At 39.3% G+C, this 27,596-nt stretch overlaps 2 protein-coding genes across 11 annotated transcripts in view; one reads left to right on the top strand and one right to left on the bottom strand.

Annotated features, from left to right (window-relative positions):
• LOC144061504 (arylsulfatase I) overlaps positions 1-27,596 on the bottom strand; it is a 44,034-nt gene that overhangs the window by 4,815 nt on the left and 11,623 nt on the right. For 3 of the 10 annotated variants that reach the window (XM_077582018.1, XM_077582028.1, XM_077582027.1), the window contains exons 3-6: positions 18,453-18,629; positions 4,382-4,470; positions 3,712-3,816; positions 1,612-3,618 (exon numbers count right to left, since the gene is read on the bottom strand). The gene's annotated coding sequence lies outside the window, so the exon portion shown is untranslated. Of the gene's footprint in view, positions 1-1,611; positions 3,648-3,711; positions 3,817-4,381; positions 4,471-4,727; positions 4,763-18,452; positions 18,630-27,596 lie in introns of those variants that run through there. The other 7 variants (XM_077582019.1, XM_077582020.1, XM_077582024.1 and 4 more) reach the window with 7 other exon arrangements.
• On the top strand, positions 357-27,444 carry bean1 (brain expressed, associated with NEDD4, 1). The gene is made up of 5 exons (XM_077582043.1): positions 357-879; positions 7,341-7,478; positions 18,475-18,678; positions 19,645-19,780; positions 22,422-27,444. The coding sequence occupies exons 1-5, from the start codon at positions 858-860 to the stop codon at positions 22,732-22,734; spliced, it is 813 nt and encodes a 270-aa protein (XP_077438169.1). The 5' UTR covers positions 357-857; the 3' UTR covers positions 22,735-27,444.

Genomic DNA, 27,596 nt, shown 5'->3' on the forward strand with positions numbered 1-27,596 from the left:
TAATAATAATAATAATATTTACAGTAACAAACATTAAGTTTGAGAAAATTATTTCATCACATTTTCTTAAATGTGTCAATAAATACACACATACAATATATGCACAAAGGATATGTGCATATAAAAAATACTTGTATAACAATATGGAGTAAATTATTGATTACTTCTTAATCCTTTTCAAATATGATTCAATTTTCATCTTAGCTTTAGTTTAATTGTTTTCTGTTTAGTTTTTCTTTTCTTGTCACTCTCACGTTTGAAATAAAGAATTAATTCATTAATAAATAAAATAAAATTGTCATTTAAATTCCACATGCTAGATTAATTTATGCTGGAGATAAAATTATTATTTAAAAGGCTTTATTTATTTATTATTTTTATTTTATTTAACATACTGCCACCATATCAATAAAAATATGTTTGTCATGTTGTCTCACTTAAAACTTAAAACCGACAAGAACAGCGTTGTATTTGTTGATTTAAGGTTCTCTCGCCTGCAAGACGCTGCCACCAAACTACTACCACTGGGGGGTGCCAGTGCACCACTTGAGGATGAGGAAGATGAGTAGGATGAAGGATGCTGTCGGGATGCTGATGATGCTGAAGTGGACTATCCTGCAGGGAAGGACACGCCAAGAAGAAGAAGGAGAAGAAGGACGAGGAGGAGGGCGGGGACGGACGCTGGGCCGTGCTCGAGCACCGACGTGAAAAAGAAAAAGAAGGAAGGAAGGAAAGAGAGGAGGCAGTTTGACCGCCAAGGAGGCTATTCTGGGGAGGTGGGCCACGTCCCGGGAGGCGGGAACCAGCCTCACGTGGCGTCCATGTTGATGTGACAAAGCTGATGAACACACACTCAGATGTTTACATTGCTTGCTGCAGGTAAGCGCGTCTCTATGGTGTGTGTGTGTCAATGTCACGTTGGTCATGTGATGTCATGAGATTGTCATCACCTGAATCACACGCGCCAGATTGATAATGTAGTGCGTGAGGGAATGAGTGCATTTGTATGAGCAACTTGTTTGTATTTAGATGTGGGGGGAAAAAAATGCCTTTTTTCCCCCTTTTTTTTAAGGATGTATTTTGGACTGAGGCATGGGAGCATTTCGCCTGCTATGGGCACAGTGCACAGCACATAAAAGTCTACACACCCCTGTCCAAATGCCAGGTTTTTGTGACATAAACAAATGAGACTGAGAAAAGGCATTTCAAAACTTCTTCCATCTAAAAAATAATAATAATAAAACTATATATATATATATATATATATATATATATATATATATATATATATATATATATATACATACATATATGTCCTTTGTTTTAGTCTTTGGTAATAAATGTAATGCATGAGCCTTTGCGGATGATTTTAAATGTGATTTTAAGTAGATTTATTTTGATATTACCGGAAGAAGGACATTTTAAAGTGTGTCACACAAAAGTGACGTCATGTAGCAGCAGCCAATAGAAAAGCGCCTTCAGATGACACGTTGCTCCCATGGTGTTTTTTTAAATATTGCGCACAAGTAATACACATTTTTTTTAAACTAAAACTAATACTGAAACTAACTAAAACTGAATCAAAACAAATTACAAAATGAGAACGCTTACAAATTGCTGCTGTAGACTACAGCTCACGCCCAGACGCTCACATGCTAACTGGCCATCCAGCTCTTGATGTCACTCACTAGGCCTCGCCCCTGAAAGTCACGCATACAAAACACAAATACTACAGAGTACATATAGTTGTCTATATCTATATTATCTAATTATTTGCATTGTTTTCCCTTTTTGTGTTGTTTTATTATTGATTGTCCTTTGAGTAAACGTTGATTTTTATTTTATTTTTGGGTGCTGTAAATGATTAACAGCAGTTCAATTAATCTTAATGGGAAAATACTGTCTTTCAAATGTCTGCATTTAAATAAATGTTTAGGAGCTATATTACAAAAACAAGGACAATTTGGCCTTTTTAATGACTATACTTTGGAAGAGCGTAGAGAAGTCTGGCTTGTTTAATTTGTATTGAAAATCTGCCATTAAATTTGAAGGAAAAGAAACAAAAGGGAAAATTACAAGCCAAATGCAACCAAGCAGGAAAAAAAATATGTAATAGTGAAATGAGGGGAAATTACGCACACACGCACACGCACACACTAGCATATTGTAGGCATGTTGTAGTGATTTTTGGCTCAGGCTCTGCTCTTCCTCCCACACGCTTTGTAAACTCTCTTGTTGGAGCAGAAAAGTACGCTGACGTTTGCGGACCTGGCACAAACGTTGCCGGACGCTTTCGTGGGAATATCACCAGCCTTTTATTTTTTTTTTGTGGGTATGAGCGAGGGGATGCCTTCCCCCAATGAAATCTCGTTTACTAAGTGGCCTCGGTGCTGTTCAAGTGTAAATGTCAGTGTTACACACAAATCCCAAAGAGTTCACTCGCTCGCTTGCTTGCTCTTTGTCACAAAGCCAATGAAAATGAGCCTCCGGGTATCAAACGTGGCTTTTATATTTATGTACAGCTAGATGAAGAGATAGGAAGCCATTTAGGCAGCAATACGTTTAAAAGAAATGGAATGGCAAACATAACAAATGTGAAATGAAAAAACGAACCGATTAGTTTGTTTTCACTTTGCCGTTGTTTAGTCAGCAAGTTGGTTGGGCCTGAATTCTGCTGGTGGTAGCCAAGTGGTTATATAGCAAGACATAGTAGCTATGGTGTGCAGTCAGTTTGTATTGACAAAAGCAGGCACCAAAAGCGAAGTCTTATTTGGCTTCCTGCCTAAATGGGCTGCTGTCTTAAAAATACATAACAGTAAACAACGTAAATATTGAAGAGTTTTTTGAATTTCTAAATGATATATGTGGCTAGCTTGTCAGTTTGTGTTGACGCAAGAAGGCAGAAAAAAGAGGCCCGTCTAGCCTGTTGCCTAAATGGGTTGCGATTTGACAAAAAGTTGGAACCAGCAAACAGAATAAACAAAACAAATTGAAAAGAGAACTAATCAGTTAATTCTGCAGTAGTATAGTTGACTAGTATTGATGCAAGGAAAAGCACAGGCCCATCTAATTTCCTGCCTCAATGGGTAGCTGTTTGAAAAAATCGGACCGCAAGCAAATATAATAAATAAAATATAATAGATAAAACCCATTTCCTTTGTTGGTTTGTTTTTTAAATATATTTCTAAGCTAGCCCGTTTAGTCGGCAGTAGTCATGTTGTCAGTAGACAGAAAAAGAAGATTTAGTTTTCTGCCTGAATGGGTTGCTATGTTTAATACATTAAAATAGCAAACAATGAATAATATGAATAGAAAAGAGAACCAAATCACCTTGCTTTTACTTTTTTCAATTTTTTTTCATAGAGCAGCCCATTTAGTCAGCTCACTAGTCGGGTCGGACTTCACTCCTGGCTGTCACCAGGCTGTGACAAAACAGCTCGATAGATTTGATCAAGTTTAATAAAGAAAAGGTGACAGGCTGCGTTAAAAGTGATCCCAATGGCTTGGACCGCTGACCTCCTTACCGAGCGCTCATCACCGGGGCCCTCGCCGTCACGGTTAAGCGCGTACGCCGTCTTCCCGCTCTTGGTCCCCGTTTGGAGATAAGTCGGCCTGTCGCTGTGAATGGATGAGGGTGACGTGTGGTCCTAATGGACTGTCAGGGTGATCTGGGAGGAGATGGATGAGGGCGTGTGCACACATAGGGGATACCTGGCACATGATGGAATGATGCTCAAGCTTCAGGACAGGCCAGATTCCCTTTGGCGTCCTTTCCTGTCTGCTGCTTCCTCATTTAGCATCCTTTAGCATCGGCGGCTAACAGGAGGAAAAGCAGTAGAACATGGGTGTTAAACTCATTTGAATTCAGGGGCCACTTTCACCCAAATTTGTCCGTGGCTGATAATGACAGGTCAGGTTTTTTTTTTTTGTTGTTGCAAAAAATTATAATAAAATATTCCCATTTGTTGCTGTAGAGTAATCTGAAATTTCTGAAAATAATGAGGGGAAAACTTTTGCTTCAAATCCTGAGACACGGTCGACTTGCACAATGCCATTTAAGTGGTTGTCAGTGCACCCTCCAGTGGACAAAATTAGCAACAACAGATCATTTTTGTGAAAAATTGCCAATTGAGTACTGTCCTCACGGGCCAGATCGGACCCCCTGAGGGGCCGGTTATGGCCCGTGGGCCATATATTTGACCTTGATCTTTGATCCTGTACTAAAGACAATCAATCGGGGTTTTTGCTTTGACGTAAAGTCCGAAGATGACCTCATACCAAATAATCTGACATTTGAGCTCATGTATTTAAACTACCGTCTAGTCAAAATAAATGTGGCCCTTGCTTTCACAAATAGAAAAATATCACCGACAATACGTACGTCATGGTTGGGACCTTCCGCCTCAGAAGCAACCGGATTCTCGCCTCATCAGTGAAAACTGTCTCTCAAAGTGGACCATACAACACGCACTGAAAGCAAACATTATATAATATCAGTACAAATAGTGTTCTTGCTTTATTATGATTTTAGGGACTATAATCCTTTGGAGATTTTAGGTGTGTGGAGCAACACAAATGCACAAAGGCTACACAGATTTTGGGTGTAACTGCCAGAGTGTGTTGTCTGTAATATCTGTCAGTGTTAGCTGGGACGATTATGTAATAAAGAAGCAGAATGCACGTCTCTCTCTCTTTCACACACGCGCTCACACTCACACAAAATGCACCTGCGCACTTTGTGCCGACCGGGACGCATGGACAGGACTTCCTGTGAACAAGAGGAAACACAACATGACGTCTCATCTCATCATCGTGATGAGATTGAATGAGGAGACAAAAATGGGAAAAAAGAACATGTCGCCGCGATCACGTTGAGGAGCTCACAAGAGAAGCATAGACACCAAAATCAAAATGGCAGACTTCTTTTTGGGCATGGCTTGTTGACTTTTTTGTGGGTCTACTCATGATAGACATGCCTAAAGAATATCCTATTGCGATGTGAAAATGGCAGCAGGGGCCAAATTTGCAAAGTAGAAGTTCGTCTTTGAAGGAACCTTGGAAACTGCGAAAATGACACAAAGATGTCCGCTTCAAGACAAAATGGCCGACTTCCTGAACATGTTTTTTGAGACTTTTGTGTCTGCATAGGATAGGACTGACTACCAATTTTTGTGTTACTGAGTAAAACTAGCTTTGAGGGCCGCGTGTAAAAAATACTACAATTGGACAAGTTAGTCTTTGAGACATCTGTGGAAATGGCAAAAAGAGCGTAAAATGGACGCTTTAAGGCAAAAGGCCTTTCCTCTGACTTTGTTGCGGGTCTCATGATAGACGTGCCAACCAAATTTCATGAGCTTTGGGGGCTGAATTTATTTCCAAAATACTGTATTATAACTTTGTTTTTGAATGATTCTAAAAACAGCTAAAATGAGCCAAAGAGACAGCAGCCACTTCAAACAAATTGGCAGATTCGTGTGTCTCTTCAGGCATAAGTTCTTGAGACTTTTTTCAACTCACAATGAATAAGCCTACCAAATCCCATGTTATTGCTTGAAAGTGGCACCTGGGGCTGAATTGTTAAACTACTCCCGCTGGAAAAACTTGTTTTTGGGCAAGAAGACTTGAAAATGGCCACTTCAACGCAAAAAGGCAAATGTCATGTGTTTTCTACGTCATGGCTTCTTGAGACTTTTTTTGTTTGTTGGTCTACTGATGATTGACAAGCCGATGAGATTTCATGTTTCTGAGTGAAGCTGGCTCTAGGTAGGGGCTGTATTTTAAAAACATAACAGCAGCATTCTGTAAACTAAAGCAGCATGCCGGCAATATTCCCAGGCAGTTCGCAAATTCCACGATATGAACAAAACAGTCCAGAGATTTTTGGGATAAAAAAAAAAAAAATAATGAATCGAATGAGTGTAGCGTTTAATCTCTTAATATTTGGACTGGTATGACATGTAGTAACAATGACACTATTTGTTTTGGTTGATCGGTTCCCCTCAGAGCAAATAGACTTGCTGCTAAGAATGTTTCCATGATGTTGTACTTGTAAAAGCTCTCGCCTGTTAATAAAATGGATGACTTGTCCGTGTGTTTCTCTTATTGATTGGAACACTGAAAGCCGGTGGCCATGTTCCAGCAGAATGCAATGAAGACACACATTCATATACACAATTTTCTTACGCACACGCACACATATATATCTATTTATATAACGCATGATTTTTTTTGTCAAGCCTCATCATGTAGTGATGAAATCACTGTATTGTAATATTACTGATTTCCATGTTACATAGTTTTTTGCTTTTTTTGTTTTTACATACAGTAGATATCTGAAATGATTTATTAATTATTACACAAATGCTATATCAAAATATGTATCGCAATATTTCATCGTTTCTTCAATCACTTACATATAATTTTCTCCTGCTATATTGATGATCATGCACTATTCGTATTGCAAATGTCGAATCTTCAGGTCGATATTGTAGATTGTTTCCTTCTACTACAAAAATGATCATGCAAATGCTATATTGTGTTACTATTGGTATTGCAATGATATTTAATGTTTGCAGAGATTTGATCCTGTCATTGATATTTAAGAATAATTGATGTTCCATAATTAATCAATATTGGATTGAAGTGAAGTGAATCGAATTTGGAAAATTTTAATCGAATCGAACTGAACTCTTGTGAATCAAAATCGATTCAATTGATGAAATTAGAATTGATACCCAGCCCAATCAATTACATACTATTTAAGCCACTGATAACTGATCACAATTACGACAGACAATAACAATCCTCACAGGCATATGAAGATGTCACATGTCAAAATGAATGAATGATGCACCAACATATTACAGAGTTCTCATTTGTTTATCAAAGAAACACACTAGAAACATTTTTGTTGGTTTTTGGGGTGAAAGTGGAACGGATTAATGTCACTTCCATTCATTTAAATTGGGAAAGATGATTTAAGTGCATCTCAAGGCACTAGTGTATATTTGATCATGAAATTGCTGTATAGTATTGTGAGCTACTCTGCACTGCCCGCGTTTAAAGTCAAGAATTGAGCTGCACTAGCAGGCAAAGACAAGAGCGTGCACAATTGCACACACACACACACACACACACATGCATGCACACACAGTGCCCGAGGCTTCATAAACAGCAAGCTGGGATGCCTCACGCCTTTTTCACTCCTTCACTTCCTGCCGTCATGTTGGTCCATCTCCATGCTCCGTGTTGATTGTTTTTATGCTTTCTTTTGCCTTCTTTCTTTCTCTCCCTCATCTGACTGCCTCCGATCCCTCCCTCCATCCATCCTCCCTGGGCAGCGGCGTTCGCGGCACTAGCAGCACTAGCAGCATCAGCGCTTGTCGGCGAACACTTGAAGTTGGCTTCCTGCCTGTTGAGATGTGCTGGGAGGACACATTGTGAATACGAGTTCATGCTGATGAAATTGATCTGCTCAGGTAAGGAAAGCTGATGTGATTTCTGGCTGTTTAGCGTGAAATAATGAAATTAGAAATGTCAAATTTACTCAAGTACATTTCAAGGGCCCACCAACTTGTAGTATTTTAAATATTCATGATGTTGAGTTGTTGGGTTTGGAACTGTAGTTTTTCTTTTTAATAATTGTCTTAATTGTTTTCAATGAATCTCTGAATTTGAAATGATTTAGTCAATACATTATATAACAAGAATTAACCAGTTAAATAATGTATTCAATGTCATTGTTATTGCTAATATTACTTTAATAATAAATAACTCACATTAAATTGAAATAGATTAAAATATGATACTTTAATAATTTAGGTCATACAATGTTTTTTTATTTTAACATATATTACATTTTTGAAGTAAGTGTAGGTACCGGTATTATTAAAATTGTGAATATTGATGAATAGTTGCCATATATTTTTAATGAAAAAAAAATCGCACTTTTTAAATTTGATTTTTTTTCCCATCAGTTGTATTAAACATTAAATAAATACCTTATTTTTTTCTTAAATATATTTAAATATTTTTATAATAATAATAATAATAATAATAATAATAATAACAGACAAGGCAAGGTAGCTTTACTTATATGACATATTTCATACACAAGGCAACTCAATGTGCTTCGCACAATTACATATTGTTGTTGTTATTATTATTATTATCATTAGTAGTAGTAGTATAATTGTGAATAAGAGGTATTTGAAAAAAACAATTCTGCTTTTTGGACACGTAATGTTCTTGTTTTTACTCAACTATAAAGTACAGTATGTCACAAATGTAAGGCTTTTAATGTTTTTTTTCCTTAAATCCTGTTTCCTATTTGTAGTAAAACAGAAAGTTGAGTTCACAAGAGACTCACAAGTTTTATGACACATGACGTGTTCTGCCCCCTTATGCCATTTAAATTGATTTCCTGGCTGTGTTCAGAAGGGAATTGCACCCATGTCATACGCATAATCTGCGGTGGGAAATCAATGATTTGTTATCTTTGAAATATTTTCCCCTGAATGCGCTGAACTCTTCAGTGCCAGTCACGAGCAAAAATTGCTTCCAAGGGAATTTGGAATTACCCTCATCCTAGCTAGCGCTAAGCTAGTTGGTCTCTCAGATCCGCTGACCCAAGTTTGTATAATCCCTTTCAATTTGCTAGCGTGGCGTTTGGCGAGCTAACCAAATATTCCCATAAATACTTGCAGGTGTCTGCTTGAATGAAGTACGTAGCTTTCATTTCATTGCATATGCACTCCCAACGTAGATCACACGTATGGAGACGCAAAGGCCATCGGAACGGTGCTCTCTGGCGACAATATGTTCTAACATTTCTGATTTGGATGGAGACAGTTTTCAATGGCCAATTCGCAATTCGAGTCACACACTTATTTGTACATAGCCCTAATATATATATATATATATATATATATATATATATATATATATATATGTAGTGATCAAGGAATAATGGATTACCCTTCATTAGTAGGAACATTTCTTTTCTAAGGTGACAAAAGCGCATTAAAAAGCTTTCTTTCTGGAGGAAAAGTGTCTTGTTTAGTGGCTATCTTGCCTCTTTATTTATAGCCGGATCAGAGGTTGAGCTTTTAAACCCAAGAGAACAGCAGACAGTATTTATAGACACCTCAATAAAAGATGAATCCCGTGCTTACGCAACACGTCCTGACCACAGCGGAGGCGTCCGGGAGACGCGGCAGGGGGGGGGGGGGGGGGGGGGGGGTGGGTGGGGTGGACAGACGGACGGATGCGTCCCGTCCTCCCTTCGTGCCCTTTAAATCGCTTCCTCTCCTTTTGCTCACCACCTCGTCCTTCTTCGCTTCCTTCTCTGATCTATTATTCACATCCCCGGCTGACTCTTTATGCGGATCACCCCCCCCCCCCCCGTCCCCCATCCCCATCCCCCGTCTCCCCCGGCACCTGGGGTGTGCTTCCCCAAAGGGAGCCAAGCTACGGGATGGATAAAAAGCTCAGGGATGGGTTGCTGGGTGGAGATAAGACACTTGCATTGGCCAAGGTTGACATTTTGCACGCCAATGCTTTGTGGTTAAGGAGCAGTGTGTTGACACTACTTTACAGCATTTCATGATAATGTCAATGCATCAACATCACTGCCTACCAAAGATTACGTTTACATTATTTGCACTGGGGATGGGCTAGGTAAGAGTCAGCATTTGGGTTCGGATTACCCAACCTTTATGGTCTTTAATGGGTTAGGCTTACGCTAAAATAAAGGCAAATGAACCATGAATTAATATGCAAGACAGTTTATCGACTTTAATTCGATTTTTTTAACTTACTAAACACTTCAACTTTCAGTTTTTTAAATGTTCACTACAGCTTCTAACTTCTAAAAAAAAAAAAACAAACAAACAAAGTACACATACAGAAGTAAATAAATAAAAGTTAGATTACAACAATAAATTGTTTACAAGAAATTTGTGGCATATCACTTCTTAATGATTGAATGTATCAAGGCACTATATAAATAAAATTTCAGCCATTGCAATTTGACTTCACTGTTCATCAATTAATTGCTCAGACCCCGCAAGGCTCCCATTTTACAATAAGAACAAAAAAACTTACTCAATGTGAAATCAAAGCTGAACTACTCACAGGATACCATGATTAATTCTGTTATCATTAGTAATGTAACAATGGGCTGCCATCTTGTATCTTGTATTTTTAATACTGCTATGGTCCCCAAAACATATGTATACGTTTATTATGTTTTTTTTAATGCTAGAGCATACAGAAGGCTTTGACGCAGCCTCTGACCTGAAGAGGTGGCTTAAAGCAATGGTAGTCATTACAAAAATGGCCAACGGGTGGCAGCAGAGTATAAGAGATCAGCCAGGGCCATGTTGCAACAAGCTCTTTTTGTCAGTGTTTTCAACAGGAATGTGAATAATGATAAAACTTAGCTATATTATAGAAATATACTTTTTTTCCCAACGAAAGAAGAGACTCTAATCTTTCTTTTGGTAGGTTCCATGTTTTTATAGCAATAGAACAGAATATTCTGTGGGCCTTGCAAAATCAGTCAAAATCCAGTAAACCGGTCGGAAGAGAAGGGGGTTGCTTCAGTGAAAATGGCTGGGAGTGAATGAGTTAAATGTGGATTCACCTCAAGTGGCTACAAAATCAAAACAAATACTTTAACAAAAAAAAAAAAAACACATCAATATCATTTTGAGATGTTGGAATTTTTCGCCAGTTTCAGCTTATTGGTGAATATTTTGAACTAAAACTTGTCAGCCAATCGGAGGAGCAGTTCCTTGAGTAGCAGACGAAACAAACGGCCTGCCACTATATGTAGCTGGCATAGATAGGTGAACAAAGATTTATAATTCAGAATGAATCATTTCTGCTTACATAAATCTTTCTGCTGTGCTAAAGCGACCTCAAGGACTGTTTGTTCCCCAGTATGGTTCCTACTGCGCCAACTTGTTTACATTGCATTAAATAAGAAGGCAAACACCAGTGAGTGTGTGTCTATACACATATGTGTGTGAGTGAGCTATCAGTGGCAAGAAGATAAAAGCTCAAGCCAATCTACATACGGCTGGTGTGGGTGTGCACTGCTGTGATGCGGGCAGATCTGAAATGGAATCTGCGTGTGTTCCCCTTGGCTGCACGCATCATTTATCCATCAGCGCCACGCCGCCACGCCACGCCTCGCCTCGCCTCGCCTCTAGCCAGCTATCAATCACCGCATCGCCGCGCTTTATGGAAATGGCCGTGGAAAAAAAAAAAAAAGTGCTTTTAACAGCGCTTTTTTTAGGCTCCATTCGGCCATCCGAGAGTCTGCGTCTATAAGGTTGGCTGGCTTACATCTATCTAAATGGATATGAGCCGTGTGTGCATATGTATGTGTGTGCGGTTTCAGAATAGCAAGGCTGTTCCGCCTCGCTCGCTAACCCCCAAATGACAATTAAAGCGCACAGCAGGTGGTCAAGATGGCTGACTGTTTGACACGGTGCGAGCAGAACAAGGACAGGAAAAATGGACCGAATAGCTTTTTAAAGTTAAAAGGCCTGACTGATAATGGACTTTTTTTTAGTCTGATTCAGATTCTAATATTCAGCAGTATAAAATCACAATAATCCATCAATCAGCCGATTAATTAAAAAATAAATAATGAATAAAAATTCATTCTTGTTGTGTGTCCTTTAACGCTTAAAAAAATATGAATTACAGCAGGAACATTCAACTGCTTTACCATTCTTTGTCCTTTAGTATTTGATTAATTAGAGAGAAGCAAAAAAATTGGGAGAATGAATGTCTTTATCTTTGTTTGATGTTGTAATTTGATAATGTGCATAAAAAAAAAAAAATTAAAAAAAGAAGAAGAAATCATCAAAAATCATTCAATCCTGTTGCTTGGTGTGCGGTGGGTTTAGGCTATATTATGTATTATGGGATATTTTAGAATTTGCAGATTTAGGGTTGGTTTAGATTAATAATATTAAAAAAAAAAAAAGTTCCGTCAAATCAACGTACATTTTTCAATATAATTGTTGGTCTAGTAATCAGTAATTACTCTCACATAGGTCGCGCCGCGCCTTACAGGAGGATGACATGTTTTTGCTGCCATCTTTCTGCTACATTTACCCAAAGGAGAAGAACTTAGCGAACGTAGTTAGCCTCTGATGGTAGTTGTAGCAAGTGTCGGACCCAATGGGTCGACCGCCGCTTACTTTCCACAGCTGGGGCTTGCAGGTGGTCATGGCTGAGTCCCGTGATTCGGGCACCCACCGCTTGTGCTAGCTTCTCCTGCTAGCCGCTCTTATTAGCCGCTCCGGCGAGTTCTTGCTAGCCATTCTTGCTCGCTGTTTATGCTAGCTCTTGCTCGCTTTCTCCAAATAATATTTGGTAGTAATTGGTGGTAGGCATTCTATTAGTTCACCACTATATGGCACTAAATATTCCACACTGTACAATGTTTGTTTTGGGTTGTATGGTTGATGTGTAGGCTGAAATGGTTAAATTAGGGTTAGGTTGGCTAGGTTTGGACAGTTTGGGTAAGATTAGAGTAGGGATTATGTTAACTTTATGTGCTAGGTTAAGTTTTCAGAATTAAGGCACAGAGGGGATAAGGTTAAGTAAAATAATTGGAGCAGAGTAGAGTTAGCTCAGACTTTATTGATCCGAAAGGAAAATCTTAACTTTGGGATTAGCATTTCAGAGTGAAAATAAATAACTAAAAATACGGTTTGTATACAGGGTGACAAAAAAAGTGGAACTTTTTAACAATCCAATAAAACCAAGAGTGATGGAAGAAACATATTGTATTCCTAGTAACTGAAACCTTAAAACGTGCCATTTAAGAAACAATGTTGAAATTTTCAATTTTATTTAAATGACGTCCTGTATATCAGAGGTCCCCAACCCTGGTCCTCAGGGACCGGTATCCAGCCTGTTTTCCATGCCTCCCACAGCCAACACAGGTGATTCATATCATCAGCTAATCAGCAATCTCTGGAGAAGGCTGATAACGATCTCCACCTGTGTTGGCTGTGGGAGGCATGGAAAACAGGCTGGATACCGGTTCCTGAGGACCAGGGTTGGGGACCTCTGCTGTATATGACATCCTCCTGTATGAAGCCATTGAAATCTGCTGTTGATATTCCTCATTGGCCACTGCAACATATCAGCTGGGATTCCATGTTTGATTGCAAATGGCAAAGGTTTCAATTACTATATGAATAAAATATTTTTCTTCCATTACTTTTGGTTTTATTGGATTGTTAATAAGTTCCCATTTTTTTATGTCACCCTGTATATATTGAAGTAATCAAACACGCTAATTGTTGCTAGTGTAGAGTGATTGGGTACAATTTTATTTGATTGTTCTCAGAAGCACTTCTAGCTTCCCTATCTGGCCTCCAACCTACTATGTTCACATCATGTTCCCGCCTGTCCGCCCTCCATGACAACATGTCCTGTCTCTAGCGAGTTGGCGAGCTAAAAGGGCATCATGGGAGAACGGCAGCGCTCTCAAGGGGAAGTGCGGAGACACAAATGGAGGGAGGGGACTTGGAAGGGCTTGAATAATAAAAGGAAGAAAGGAGAAATAAAGGGTAAATGTCAACTTAAAACAAACTGCTCAGCTTGTTGACAGTCGTGCAGTTTTGCTGACGTACAGAACGCTAATGTGTATTTGTGTGTTGAACACAGACAGATGTTATGGCGCTGCGTTAACACGATTAAATGTAGCCTCGTCCTCCCCTTTCCTCCTCTATTTGATCATCTCCTCCGCTGCTTTCTGGACGCTTGTTCTCGCCCACACTTTGCTTCCGAGAAAGGCGGGACAGAAATGAGCAAAGTGGGGAATAACAAAGATATACTGCATATAAAAGACACCAATACAGAGTAGGGAAATCTAATTTAAAGAGAGAGAAGAGCTTTTGTTCCATTTGGACACCTGCAAATTGTGTGGTAAATAACAGTGAGGGCTTTGTGTGGCCATTTTTCTTGGTCATAACTAAACTTAATGTTTACCAGCATGATCAGAGGAACAAATTAAACTTGTAAACAAAAGGTACCACTTTAAGTGCCCTCATTCAATTAATAAAGACATAAATAGCTTGAGCAGCTGTTTCTCGCGAGGTGAGAAAGAAAAAGCAGGCGGGTGTTGTGACTTGCTAAGGAAGGTGAGATTTCCCTCACCACATGAGCGGACCGACCGCTAATGAAAAAAAAAAAAAAACACACAAAAAAAAGGAATTACGGCTCGCATCCCGAGTCCCACCCGGCAGCCTAAGGTGGGCCGGCCAAGTGAGAGCGGCGTGTGTTGGCGCAACTTGGTAGAACAGATAACAAGCTATTTTCTCCACTGATCAAGTTCTTAATCAAGCAATCGTGGATGGATTTAAAGTGATGCAGCCGATCTGGCTTCAATCCCTGTGACCATTCGACCTCATCCGACCAATCCTGATAAAAAGCGATGTTTATGGATCGATCAAAGTGGGATTTACACAATATTCTGTGGGTCTGGAAATATCTGTCAAAATGCAGTAAAACGTCTGGTTGGCAATGTGGGGGACTCTGCTTTGAAAACTGATAGCAGTACATGAGTTAAAGGCACACATTCAACGAGGATGAAAGATTTAGAAAAAAAGAACACCTCATTGTTATTTTCCCCCCTTCAATATTGTGATTTAATAGATGGTCGACAGATGGTCAACACAGGATGGTCCCAAAAAGCACGTTACGTCATCTATGTAAGGGAAGTAGACAGTGGAGGCAAGCGCTATGCTAGATGCTACCAAGTTATGCAGCAGCATTAGCTAGCAACGAGTTTGGGCTGGCTGCAAGTGCAGCTAAACACGTTGCGGAGCCGGTCCTACGCCAATCATTACCGCCTCTGTGTCGGTGAATAAGATACACTTTTAACAAGTACCGTTCGCACGAAGGGTTGACAAGGAAAGATGGAAAATTGCTACGCTCAACTAAAAGTGACACTGACAGGGCTAGTGCGTTTAACACTAAAATAATGTGCTTGAGTTATCAACAACCACGCAAAAGCAGAGAGCATACAACTTTGAACAACAAAATAGAAAACTAATAAGTGTTTGAACTCTGGGGAGAAAATTATGACCGCTAAACAGAACAAAAAAATTAATAAGTTCTGTTTACGGTGTACGTCAGCGAGGAGGAGTGGCCTACAGTATAAGGTTAAAAGTATAATATAATAGTATTTGTTTATTTTCACAGTCCTGAGTTTTAATGTTGACTTTTAAAGTCTGCACAATAAATGTTCTCAAAATTACACTACAGTTAGATCTTGTCCTTTATTTTAAAATCAATTTAGCTTATCTTCTAGAGAAGAAAATACAGTTGTTGCAATACACAATGTGAATATAAGAAATTAAAAACTAATGATTACATGGTTAAAAAAAACAAAAAATAATTACTGAATGATGCGTGATATCAACACTGCTTGATTGCAGAGGTGGGAAATCCAGGTACAGAAAGTAAAAAAAAAAAAAAAAAGACTGCCAGTTTGGCTTTAGCCCCTTGGGCTAGCTAGCTAGCTCCCTAGCAAGTAACCGAGCACCCGGGAGCTAGCTAGCTAGCACCATGGGGCTAAGCCAAACTGTGGCAGGGTTTTTACCTTTTGGACCTGGATTTGCCACCTCTGCTTGCTTTTGTGTGTGTGTGTGTCCCTGTCTTTTTTTCTTCTTTCTTTTTTTTTACCGGTGCCAGGAAGATTCTGCCTCACCTCCTCACAAGGGCGAGAAGGTGCTGATGACTCGGAATGACAAAATGTCGCAGCGGATGAGAGCGTCCCCGCTTGACGCTCGTCCATAATACATGCGGCTAATGCGGGAAGCCTCACCAAGCGCGCAGTCATCTCCCGTGTACACCACTACACCACTACGCCACCTTTTTGCTAATATAGCAGCTGAAGCCAGCTATTAGTGCGCACACAGTGTGATGAACTTTGAAGCTTATGCAATGAGGTTACCTACTGTAGAAGAAATGTACGACAACATCATGTACACAAAAATCTAAAGGTCAAAGAAACACCGAAAACATTAAAAAAGGAAAAGCAACTAGGTCATTTCTGTGCTGCAGCTTGTTATTGTCCTTCAAAACATAGCGGTAGGTTTGTCCCCGAGTGTGCGAGTGTGATGCGGTGACGTGTTATGAAAGAACAAGACGAGTAAGTAACTGTGACAGCTTGTCACTAAAGCTCCCTGCTGATCAGGCTTCCACCTCTAGAGACGTTGTGCAAGTTAAAAAAAATAAATAAAACACTCAAAGCCCACGGCCTCATCAATCAGTCAGCACTGTTCTGCTTGACGTTTATTTATTTATTTACAATTTATTTAATTCATTTTATTTTTAGAAACCGGTGTTTTCTTTGAGCCCATGTTCTACTGCTGATACATAAACAACAAAGAGTCTAACAGTTTCTTTCGGTACTTATATTGTTACAAAAGTCAATATTCTGTGGCACACATCTAGCACAAATGTAGTTTCTTTCGGGTGCAATTCCACTCCTTGTCAATAGATGGGGGCACACTATTGCTTTACACTGTGTTAATTTGAAAGAAGAAGAGTGAAAACGAAAAGTAGTCCATGATCAGTCTAGTTTTTCCTTAAGATTAATATTAAATCCTCTGTAATCCTGATTTTTATGACTATAGAACAATAAATACAGATACAGGTTCATGTGATAATTATTGTGTAAAAAATTTGATTTGTTTACTCTAAAAAAGAGGGATCGGTACACTATAACACAGAATTTTTTTCGTCTTATCTCTTGTTATTTCTCAATATGTTGTTTTCAAATGTGTTTGTTTTATTATTCATTAACTCCAGAAACTTAACAATTCCGATCTAATTTCCAGCCGTGTGATATGACTTTCTCTCCGGTGTCTCGTCTCAGCGCGGGTAATTGTGTTGTCTGCCGTCGTGTTGCTTTCACAGCCATTCCCCAGACGAGGGAAATGTTCTCTCACCACAAAGCGTTCCCGAGACGTTGTTCTCCGAGAAGCCAGACGGGCGCTTCGAGGCATCCTCGTGTCCTCTCGGCTAACGTGATTCGCTCTTCATTTGATGTTTTCATCACATCCTCATTTTCCTCATGAGCTCCGGGTTGATTCTTCGCTTAACGCAAAACAGATAACTATTTGCAAACTATGTTTATTTTAGTACCATATTAAAAAATGTGGGTTTGATTTTAAAACTACTATTTCAATCCTCCCCCACATATTGGTACAAAGAGATGTATCATCTGTAGCATAACCGCTACATCAGGATACTATACTACTATTGTAGTAGAAAGCGTAACCCCTACAGTTGTGAGAAGCATTACACATCTCATGCTACATTAATATGAGCACATGTTGAACTAAGTGCTACAAATATTAGCATTTAGCACAAGCACACTCCCCAAGGAGAGAGTGACGGGACTGCAGGGGAGATGAAGATGAAGACCGACAAGCCCAAGAAAGAAAGAAAAAACAGCAATGAGACGTTAAACGGCTGAGAAGGATACAGCATGTGTGTAGTGTGTGCGTACTGTGTACGTAGTGTGTAAAGTGTAGCTCTAATTATCTGTCACACGCTGAAGTGGAGTAAGTCCCCGGGGGAATGATGAGGCTGGGAAAGATGGCGAAGGAAGAGGGAGGATAAGGAGTCTGTAGTGTGTGCGATAGTGTGTGCGGGAGAATAAAGCTGTTACGTAACATGACATCCCGCCACACTGCTTTCTCTCTTTCGCTCTTCGCACCACGCCGCTTGGCACGCAGCTTTGGATTCCACGCTGCTCGCACTGCAGCATTTTAAACATATAATGTTGACAAAAGTATTGGGATGTACAGTATTCATGGATCTGCATGAAAGTCAGCTATGGGAACAACTACACCACCAACAGCCCCATACCATGCTAACATACATACTTTGTACTGTCTGCTTTTGCTTCAGTTACTTTGTATGCACATGAGGGGAAAAAAATGCACACTCCAACATCAGCTATGTGATCATCAGCTATGTGAACCATTATACTATAAAAGGGAAAAAATGTTTTAAGAGCCTGCAATGAACCCAACATGACTTAGCAATGTGAACCACTACACCACCAAGCACATATTTAGATCTTTTTGTAAACAATGAAACAATTTAGAGTCTTTGATGACCCCAAAAGAAAAGCAGGCAATCCAGCGATCCTGCGACAGCTAGACGAAATTCAGCTATGTGAAACACTACATGACCAATAACCACAGGATTTGTTTACGTAAACAAATATAACTCCTCACCTCAATTAACTTAATATAGGAACTGCGGCAGTCTCAGCCCACTTCACGAATCAACTATGTGAACCACTACACCACAAATGGTCCTAGCATATTTGAGTCTCCAATGAACATAGATAGAAAAAGAATGCATTTGAAGTGTTCAGTTGAAATCCATTGACCGACCTTTCTTCATTCACTCCGCCAGTGAGCTCGAACCAGAGCCATGGGGAGTACCCGGACTGCAGGAGCGAGCGCGAGTCTGGGAGCGAGGCGTCTCTCCTGGTGTCTCCGCTGGTGGTGGCGGGTATCGTCATAGGCCTGGTGCTCTTCCTCTCCTGCGTCACCATCATCGTGGGCAGCCTGCGTAAAGACAGCCGACTGAGGAACCCTCACCTGAGAGCCAGCTACGGTCCGTACTGGCACAACATACGTTTCAAATGTGAACATGAAATCAAATTCAGTTCAACCTTGGATTCAAATGCTAAATTGAAACTCTGACCTCGGCATGGGCCGATATGAGTTTCTGGCGGCATGATAACCGTGAGCAAAAGTGTTGTGGCATTATAGCTAAAAAAATGACATTTTTTTTAAATTTTGGGAACATAAAAACAGCATTTTGTTCCCATTGAACACAATTTTATTTTTAAACAAAACATAGAACATTTGTTATGGAAAACACAAGTATACACAACATTCTTCTATTTTAATTCTTCTTAGTAAGCCACCATGTCCCATCACTGGTGAGCTAGTTTTAGAACAGACCCGTGGGCTACTCAAGTTGTCTTTGGGGCTAACTAGCAAAATGTCCCCCCCTCCCCCAAGACAATGCTAATTAATCAACACAGCAAAAAGGCATCCATATTTGTGGTATCACTTTCAACGTGCGCCCAAGCCTCTCCTCTTCTGACCGTAACTGCTCACTACTCCCCTCTCTGCTCACCGAAAAGGCCGGGGGGTGAATTTGAGGCAATTAACTTCAAAGAAACATCTGGTTTACTCAACTCTGCAAGCAGCCAATCAAATTGTGCCCTGCTTAGACGTCCCCTCAAAAAATGAAATGAGGGTAAGTTTATTGAAATCTTGACTTTTTCAAACCCACAGTAAATCGATGAACAAGTAATCAGCCCAGGCATACGCTGGCCTTTGTTTCAAACGCTAAAACCATAATTTAAGACCACAAGCCAGGTTTAAAACCCTAATACCTTGAAATCCTGACCCAGTCTTGAAACCTACTTTCAGACCCTTGGCAGGACTCGAAACCAAAGCTAACCCTAATTCAAGACCATCATTTGAAATCATAAACCTGGTTTGAAACCTAACGCCAAAAGCCTCACCTTGGTTTGAAACCCTAATATATATGAACGTGTAATTGTAGGTCCAGATGGTTACTCCTTCGGAGGTTCTGTCGCAGAACTGAGGTCAACCTGCTTAGAAGACTTTCCACCCGGTTTGGACTTTGACTCTTACAGTCTGTCACAAGTCAACCACCTGTACCCCGACTCTCCACCACGGTGAGCGTCTTTGTCATTTATTTATTTGAGCATAATTATAATGGTGTCCCGTTTTGAATTTTCACCAACGCAGTGAGTTACAGTGCAAACTCCTCCGTTTGCCATTTACGTCAAATATCCGAGTGTCCTCCTGCGCTGACTGACTGACTGACCTCCTTTGTGCTCGTTCATTTATGAGAAAGTGATGCTTCCGCTTTTGCTGCCCTTTGGATGTGTCTGTGCGTGCGTGTGCGTGCGCGTGCACGTCTAAAAAGGCCAAGTCATGGTGCGTTTGATCTAAATGTCAGCTGGTTTAATTGGCAACTTTAATAATTCAAATACAACCTTCCTTCTGCCGCGTGTGTGCTTGCCTGTGTAAAGAAGGAAAGAAAAGGTAAGGCGGAAGTGAATAAGAGATGGGTAAGGCAACAAGAAAGCAAAAATGGAAACAAAAAGGAAGGAAAAGCAAGAGAGGATAAGAAAACATGAACGAGAAGGGGAACTAAAAGCGAAAGGAAAAAAAGTCAAAAAGATGATAAAACAAGGAAACAAGGAAAATGAATTAAAAGGAAATTAAAAGAAAAAAGTATGAAAATGTGTAAGGAAATGATAAAAGTATGGATTTTTTATTCTGGGGTTCTCATTAGTAATGGGGGAATATCAATACCTGGCCTTATTTCAATGTTTTTACGTTTTTACGATCAGGACCTAGAAATTAGTAGAATAGAAATGGCCATTCATTTCATTCAATGTTAAGGGAAAACGCTATATGGTGATATATGGTCTTCCTTTAAAATGATTTGTCGAACATCCAAGCAAACTTCTTAATGTTTTTAAAATTCATTAAATGAATAAAATATTTTAAAATGTAAAATAAAATACTGGAGGAGCTTGACACAGATTTATGACAGGCCTATAGCACCCTCTAGCCCTGAAGTAGCGCCATGCCGGCTATATTGTGCCACAGATGGTTGACAGAAACTGCTCACCTACTGAGAATGTCAACATCACACTTCCGACACACACACACACACACGGACGCACACACACACACCATATGTTGAATGGTAAAGACAGCAACCAAAGCATGGAAGTCCTCCCTTATATGGAACTATACTGTATAGCATGGCTTTAGATCATAATTAGATTAGCTAAAAAAAACAACAATAAATTTCAAACCAGTTTGCGTCAAAGAAGTTCCGGTTAAGTGTGTTAGTTGAGTGTTACTATAGTCAATTGTGTGGCTAGCAATTAGTAATTAAACTATGAGTGACTCAGATTTGACTAAAATGTCAGCTGTTGTTCAGTAATGTGACATTAGAAGGATTTCAGTCCTTTGGTTCCCGCCTGCAGGCCGAAAATGAGCTCCCTTCTCAGTCACATGTGAAGCTTCGTCACATGACAAACAACTTCTTTGACTTTTTCAGGCTATTGTCTTGTTTTCCAAATGAGTTTGTGGTTGTCAGTGCCTCGAAAGTTGAACCATTTAGCAACATGTGCCTTAAGCTACAATAAACTTGACTTTGTTTTGGTAAAAACACTACTTGCTGACAACCACGAGGTCCATGGCTAAACAAACACACATTTGTCACTTGGCAGCAAAATCTTCCATTCGCTCCATTCGGAAATTGCAATGTAGCACCTTCCTTGCGGAGTGCGATGACCAACCATTCGGGGAGCTCGAGAAGAGAGAGTGGTGCTACTGGGACTCGGTTATGACACATTAGAAAATAAACTATGATAGCGTTTAAGGGCCACGTATATATATATATTTTTTCCAGAGTGGGGGGTAATATTCCAAGAAAAAAACGTTATAAAGTAGCAAATTTGCGAGAGAGAAAAAACTCAAGAAACTTACGAGAAATACACGAAGCGTAGCTATAGTCTAATGTGAGGATTCGTTGGTGGTTAACGGGACACGGTTTATAAAATGAAAAGGCAGGATGGAGACAGATTCATTCTTAATTTAACCTTTATTCGTCATACACAGCAGCTCGAGCGACACTTTCTGATTCCCTATCAGCTGACTAACACTAACCAATCAGAAGCTAGCATACTTTAGGTAAATGCAAGTGAATGACGGAGAGCAGCGGATTCGACAAATCAACTTCTTGTACAAAAAAATACCAAAATGTATGAATGTGTAAATAATAATTCTGGAAACATAAATGTACAAGTAAATACTGTATACATTTTAACAAATGAACTTAAATGCTTGATCCTCAGGCGTGGACCTTCACAAAGCGAGGCGTCTTTGTCGCTGGCCGTGCCCAACGCTTCAAAGAGCAATGCTTATGGTTAATCTTTGCTAAAACAATTACTTTCTCCTTATTTGAAAACCAGACCGAAAAGTATTGGCCCAAACATCCGAATACTACGCTACGTGTATTTCTCGTAAGTTTCTGAGTTTTTACTCGCAAATTTTCGACTTTATAAAGTAGCAAATTTACACGTTTTTTCCCCCGCAAATTTGTCACTTTATAAAGTGGCAAAATTTGCCACTTTATAAAGTGGCACATTTGTGAGTTTTTTTCTTGCAATATTGATCTCACCCTCTATAAAAAAAAAAATCAAAAAATAATCATAGTAAACATCTCCAATTGACAAATGGATTAAAAGTGAGAGATTGTACGACGTTTAACTAACTTCTTCCTCTCCACAGTTACGATGAATGTGTGGGCCCGGGTTGCACTCACATCTACATACCCACAGACGACCCGCCACCCTACTCGCTATGGGACCCCCGTCTGGACGACTCAGAGGGTCCCAGTTCCGCCAGCGCCTCCTCGCCGCCCTCGGAGCATCAACGCATCGCATCAATCTCCTTCCCGTTGGAGGCGGCGCCTCCGTACGAGGCAGTCGTGGCTGAGCAGGGGCGGCCCCTCCCCCTCGTACCATGTGACCTTTCCAAGTACCAATCAGAGAGGGACGCTGATGAAAACAGGCGGCACTCGGAGATCAGCCAGAACTCGTAGGATGCCTCTTTTGAACCTTTCGCCGGCGCTGACCTCTGCCCCCACTTGAGTTTAACACAAACTGTGGAGGTTTTATGGACTTTACACATTTTTTTGTGGACTGAAACTCAAACAGAGAGAACAGTTTTCATCAGGGAGTTTACGGACTAAAGCTCTCTGAAACGTGGATCTCAAAGACTTCATGTTGTAGTAACACAACGGTGTAGTCACACTTTTGACTTTGATCCTCGGAACAAACTGGTATTTTCAAGTTGAAGCTAGCAGACAAGCACACCAAGTCATTAATGCCACGGTTAGCAAACATTCATAATCAATGTTATAATGTTATAATACCATTGCTACATTTAGCAACTTTTCAGACAAGCAATTTTCTTTCCAAAAAACACTTATCATCAAATTTAGCTACTCCTAAAATGTGTTTGGAACCTTTTTGCAACTTTTGTAAAGTGATTCTCACCGTTTTTCCTCTAAATGATAAAATTATTTTCTCTGCCACCAATGGAAAAACGCCCGGCCAGTCTGCTGGGCTGCAGCACTCCCTTGTTAGTTGTTAACAAAGGAACATCGAAACAAATAAGATAACTATCAATGTGTTCCCAAAATATTCCTGTTTTGCGACTTGCAAATTCACCTATTCTCAACTTTGTGTTTTTTTTTTTTTTGGGCCCAGGCCAAAGCAATACGTGCAATCTTGTGACCTTTTGGTACCAAGGAATTATAAGCAAACTGAGGATCTTCATTTCGAAAAAGTAGTGCTTTGTCTTTTTAGGGGGATTAAATACTGGCAGATTTTCAGTTTTCATGGCAAGACTCCATCCTAATCCAGTGGATAGCGGGGGAACACTATAAAACTAATCTCTGCATTGCATTAACAGACAAAAATCATTTAAATTAAACAAACATTAGGTCTTTTTTTCATGAGATGGCCAGCCAGTTTGAGTGATGCCACTCACTGTAGAATCGATGTAATGTTCTATTTAGTGGCATCGTGTCATTAAGCACCTGTTAGCATCATCATGAAGATTTGTTGGCAACACTGGCTGCGACTCAACCAGCCTGTCAACCAATAGGAAGACAGCAGGAAATGACATCATCATAGCTCATTGTCGCTATCATTAGAAACAAACGCAAAGGAGAAACTGACGAGTTAAGTTTCTAGCTGGAACTCAGGTAGGGCTGTGGTCAAGCTAGCTGGCTAAAGCTAAAGGTCGTCCAACCACTTTCCTTGTCTTCCCTCTATTTCTTCTCTTCTCTACACACATAAACATTGGCTTGCTTGGGATTGAAAAGCACTCCATTGAAGCAGAGGATTCTTGTTCATATCAAGTTGCTATTTCGTTGCGGCTTCCATTTTAGAGGACTGCATAAATCGTAGAAGATGGCTTAAGGCGACTAAAGCTATCTTGCGAACCACCTGGTCTTCTTTACACTGCCCTCGTCTTCTGCCACTAAAGCTTTCGTGTCCATTGACAAGTTTTATTTTTTGTCATAAGATTGTTAAAGGCACACAAAGCACTAGCGTTATAAAATCACTAGGGCTAATCGAGTAGATTATCACATTTGGAAAACAGTAGTAGCGCAAAACCATAATTACCTGGTGTCCTTTTCTAATGTCCTAATAAAAAATACAAAAATACTTGCGTTATGTTAATGTTTTTCAACCGTGAGTATAGCACAAACTATGATGCCAGAGAACTTCTGTATTATTTCAAACTCATCTTACATTAAAGCTCTGGAAATGCACATGTAGCCTAAAAACACATGCAGCTAAGTCTACTTTCAGTTAATGTTTTGTGGAAAATTTTCTTCGCAGCACACAAAGCGTATCTCTCATCTCCTCATCCTTCCTTGCCAACTTTTCTGTTTTTATTTGGACATTTTGCTTCACATTTAAACCACTTTTTAATTGCTTCCACTGTACTCAGTGTACTTGTACAGCACAATAACAGTCGTTGAGAACTAACGCCTCTGTGACGTGACGCAGTCGTCACCTGCGGGTTAGAGAACGCGGCGATAATGTCACGAAAGCAAGGCCATCTGGAGTGAAGCATGTACCTGACGTGCGAGATGGTGATTCCACAGATCAGGGGCTTTAATTATTTTCGCCAAAGACCCCTCTCCTAATGAACAATTAAACATAACTACTATATGTACTATTTGTGCCGTGGAGAATTAGAAAAAAAAAATTGCTTACTTTCAGGAATAGAACATGTAAAGTTACAATTACAAATTCATATTATTTACAGAACAAAAGTTGTAATTGTATGAGAATAAAGTATCATTTTGGGGGGGGGTTAAAAGAATTCCAAAAGTTTTTTTTTTAAGTGCAAAGTAAAAGTAAGTTCCATAAATGCAGCTTTATTTTCGGCTTAAATTCTAAAAAAAAAAATAAAAAAATAAAATATAAAACCTATCTACTAAAAAGATACACCTTTTAATCTCCAAATAAATATTACTATATTATTAAAAAATACTAATAACAAAACAGACACTTTCTGTTCTCACAGTAAATAAGCTCTTTATTTTTTTTGAATTAAAAACAAACAAACATTTGATGAACTGTTTTAACATTATGAATTTTATGTGATTTTTCACAATGGTATTATAGTCTTTAAATGGCCCAAAGCTAAGGTCACCTTATCTTACATTTGAAATAGTCATAAAACTTTACCACATGAGCATTTTTTTCTTCATAGACAGATATCAATCTGACTGGCAAACGCTTCAGGAAATTATTTCCACTTCCACTCCAAACAATGTTTGGATAAATGTTAAGCAATCAAACAGGTTTTATTGGCTTATGTTATGATTTTTCAGATTTTATGTGCAGGGATGTGATTTGACCAAAGTGAAATTATCTGAAAATTTAGCCGGGGGTCTGGGGGCACCAGCTAGGTCCAGGGCAGTGGAGCTCATGGGTTTTCCGTGTTTTTAAGTACTTTCAATGCACTCACATGACAAAGAAATAGACAAAACAACAGCATAAATTTTCAATGTATATTGAACTATCCCATATAAAATGGCAGTTTTAGTCAACTCAAAATCAGTCACATTCAAAAACATTGGACTGCCTTTGCTTTTAAAAACTATCACTGAGAATATCATCATATCTAACTAATGTGATTACTAAGTTAACACATAAATAATGTTGAAGAGTTCAAATTTCATGAACAAATAATTGTATCATGACCAAATGAAAAGTAACTCATATTAGAGCATACCACAAATGTCTTTGTTATAGCAGAAGATGTTATCTGTCGGAGTCATGTGCATACACAATGAACTACTAAAAAGAAAAAAAAAAAAAAAAAAAACGGATTTTTTTTTTTTTTTGGGGGGAGATAAAAAAAAAAAGCGGAATTCCGCGAATTAGCGGAAAAATCACATCCCTGTATGTGGTGACATTGTTATGCTTTTGCTGTTCCAAGTGGAAATGTGAATAGCAATACCAGAAAGTAAAAAAAGAAAAGAAAAGTGAGACTGGGGACTGGGCTGTGAGATTGTAATGAAGCATTATGACCGCCAGTTAGTTTCACTTTATCAACATGCTTGTGATTAGCAGCCATATATTAAAAAATAATAATAATAATAATGTTACCAAAGTTGGTCATTCCAGTGATCCTGATGATTTATTCTTTACTCAATTTTATTTTGGTCGTTATTACACAAAATCCCGCTTCACAAATGTTGGAAATGGAAACAAGGTAAGGTAGCCTAATTCAGTGTTTTTTTCTTTTTTTTTGTGGCAGTTTTGAAGGCTTCACTGCCTCATTTGCAAGCCTGTCGCCACAATCACCAACACTCGTATTTTAAGTAGGCCAGCTGAAATTGGCTCTTAAATGCTGCAGTTTTTTCGCTTACAATTTGTTGGCTCTTATTGTCATCATTTGGCCTTTTCCCCTTTCCAAACAAGCTCTATAAAAATGTTTGTTTTTGCCAGCTTGCAGACTTACTATTTTATGACTGTATGATCTGGATCAAATGAGAGTGGTTGATATGTGTACAGAGGCTCATGCGATGATGATCAAGTAAATATTGCTTCTGTCTCTGTCAAAATGCCAAATTATTTGGTGGTTGGGGCCGGCTGACGTAAACCACCGTTATATAGTCAAATCTATTTGGTCACCTGAGACGGTTTTCAACATATTTCGCACAATTTGCCAACGTTCTCGTTACCAAGGGCTCTGGTTTTAACACCAACGCTTTAACTGGACCCCAGCGGCTCCATGTAGCATCCTGTCTTTCTAACAAAGGCACAAACTAAATAGATGGATTATTATGTCACAAGTTTCAAACTTGACAGAACTAACCCAAATGGAGAAGCATGTGGTGATCCCAAGAGTTTATGCTAATGCTAATATGGTTCCTAACGTAGACCACAGTGGGACCAAAAAAGGTTCTAACAGCCTGAGCTCCCAGTTATTTTCCAGCACCCATAGAAAATAATCACAAAATAAATGTTTGCTCATTTAAAAAAAGGATAAAAATGTTTGTGTGTGTTCTTCATCTGGAGACGCTAAGAACTGTAAACAACAAGAACAACATCAGCATGCATCACCACTGACTAGCAGCCTTTCTTCCTTCTTATCGGCTGTAACATCTTTCTTTGCTACTAGAATAAATGAATCAGTTGTTCATCAAAACATATTTCTTCCCGGTTTAATGTCAAAGTGTATTTGTGTGTAAAGAAATAAAAAAATGTGCCTACTAGCCCTCAGACTGTTAGCTTGAACACTGTAGCCATATTATGCTAATCTCAATGGAACAACACAGTGCTTTTACTGTTTGGTTTAATGTGACTCATGTTGTATTTTATAACCAGGTTTCTTTATTTGTGCTTTGAAGTCATAAATGAGTCCCTC

The sequence above is a fragment of the Vanacampus margaritifer genome, chromosome 12 (genome assembly GCF_051991255.1).
Source record: "Vanacampus margaritifer isolate UIUO_Vmar chromosome 12, RoL_Vmar_1.0, whole genome shotgun sequence".
Taxonomy (NCBI): Eukaryota; Metazoa; Chordata; class Actinopteri; order Syngnathiformes; family Syngnathidae; genus Vanacampus; species Vanacampus margaritifer.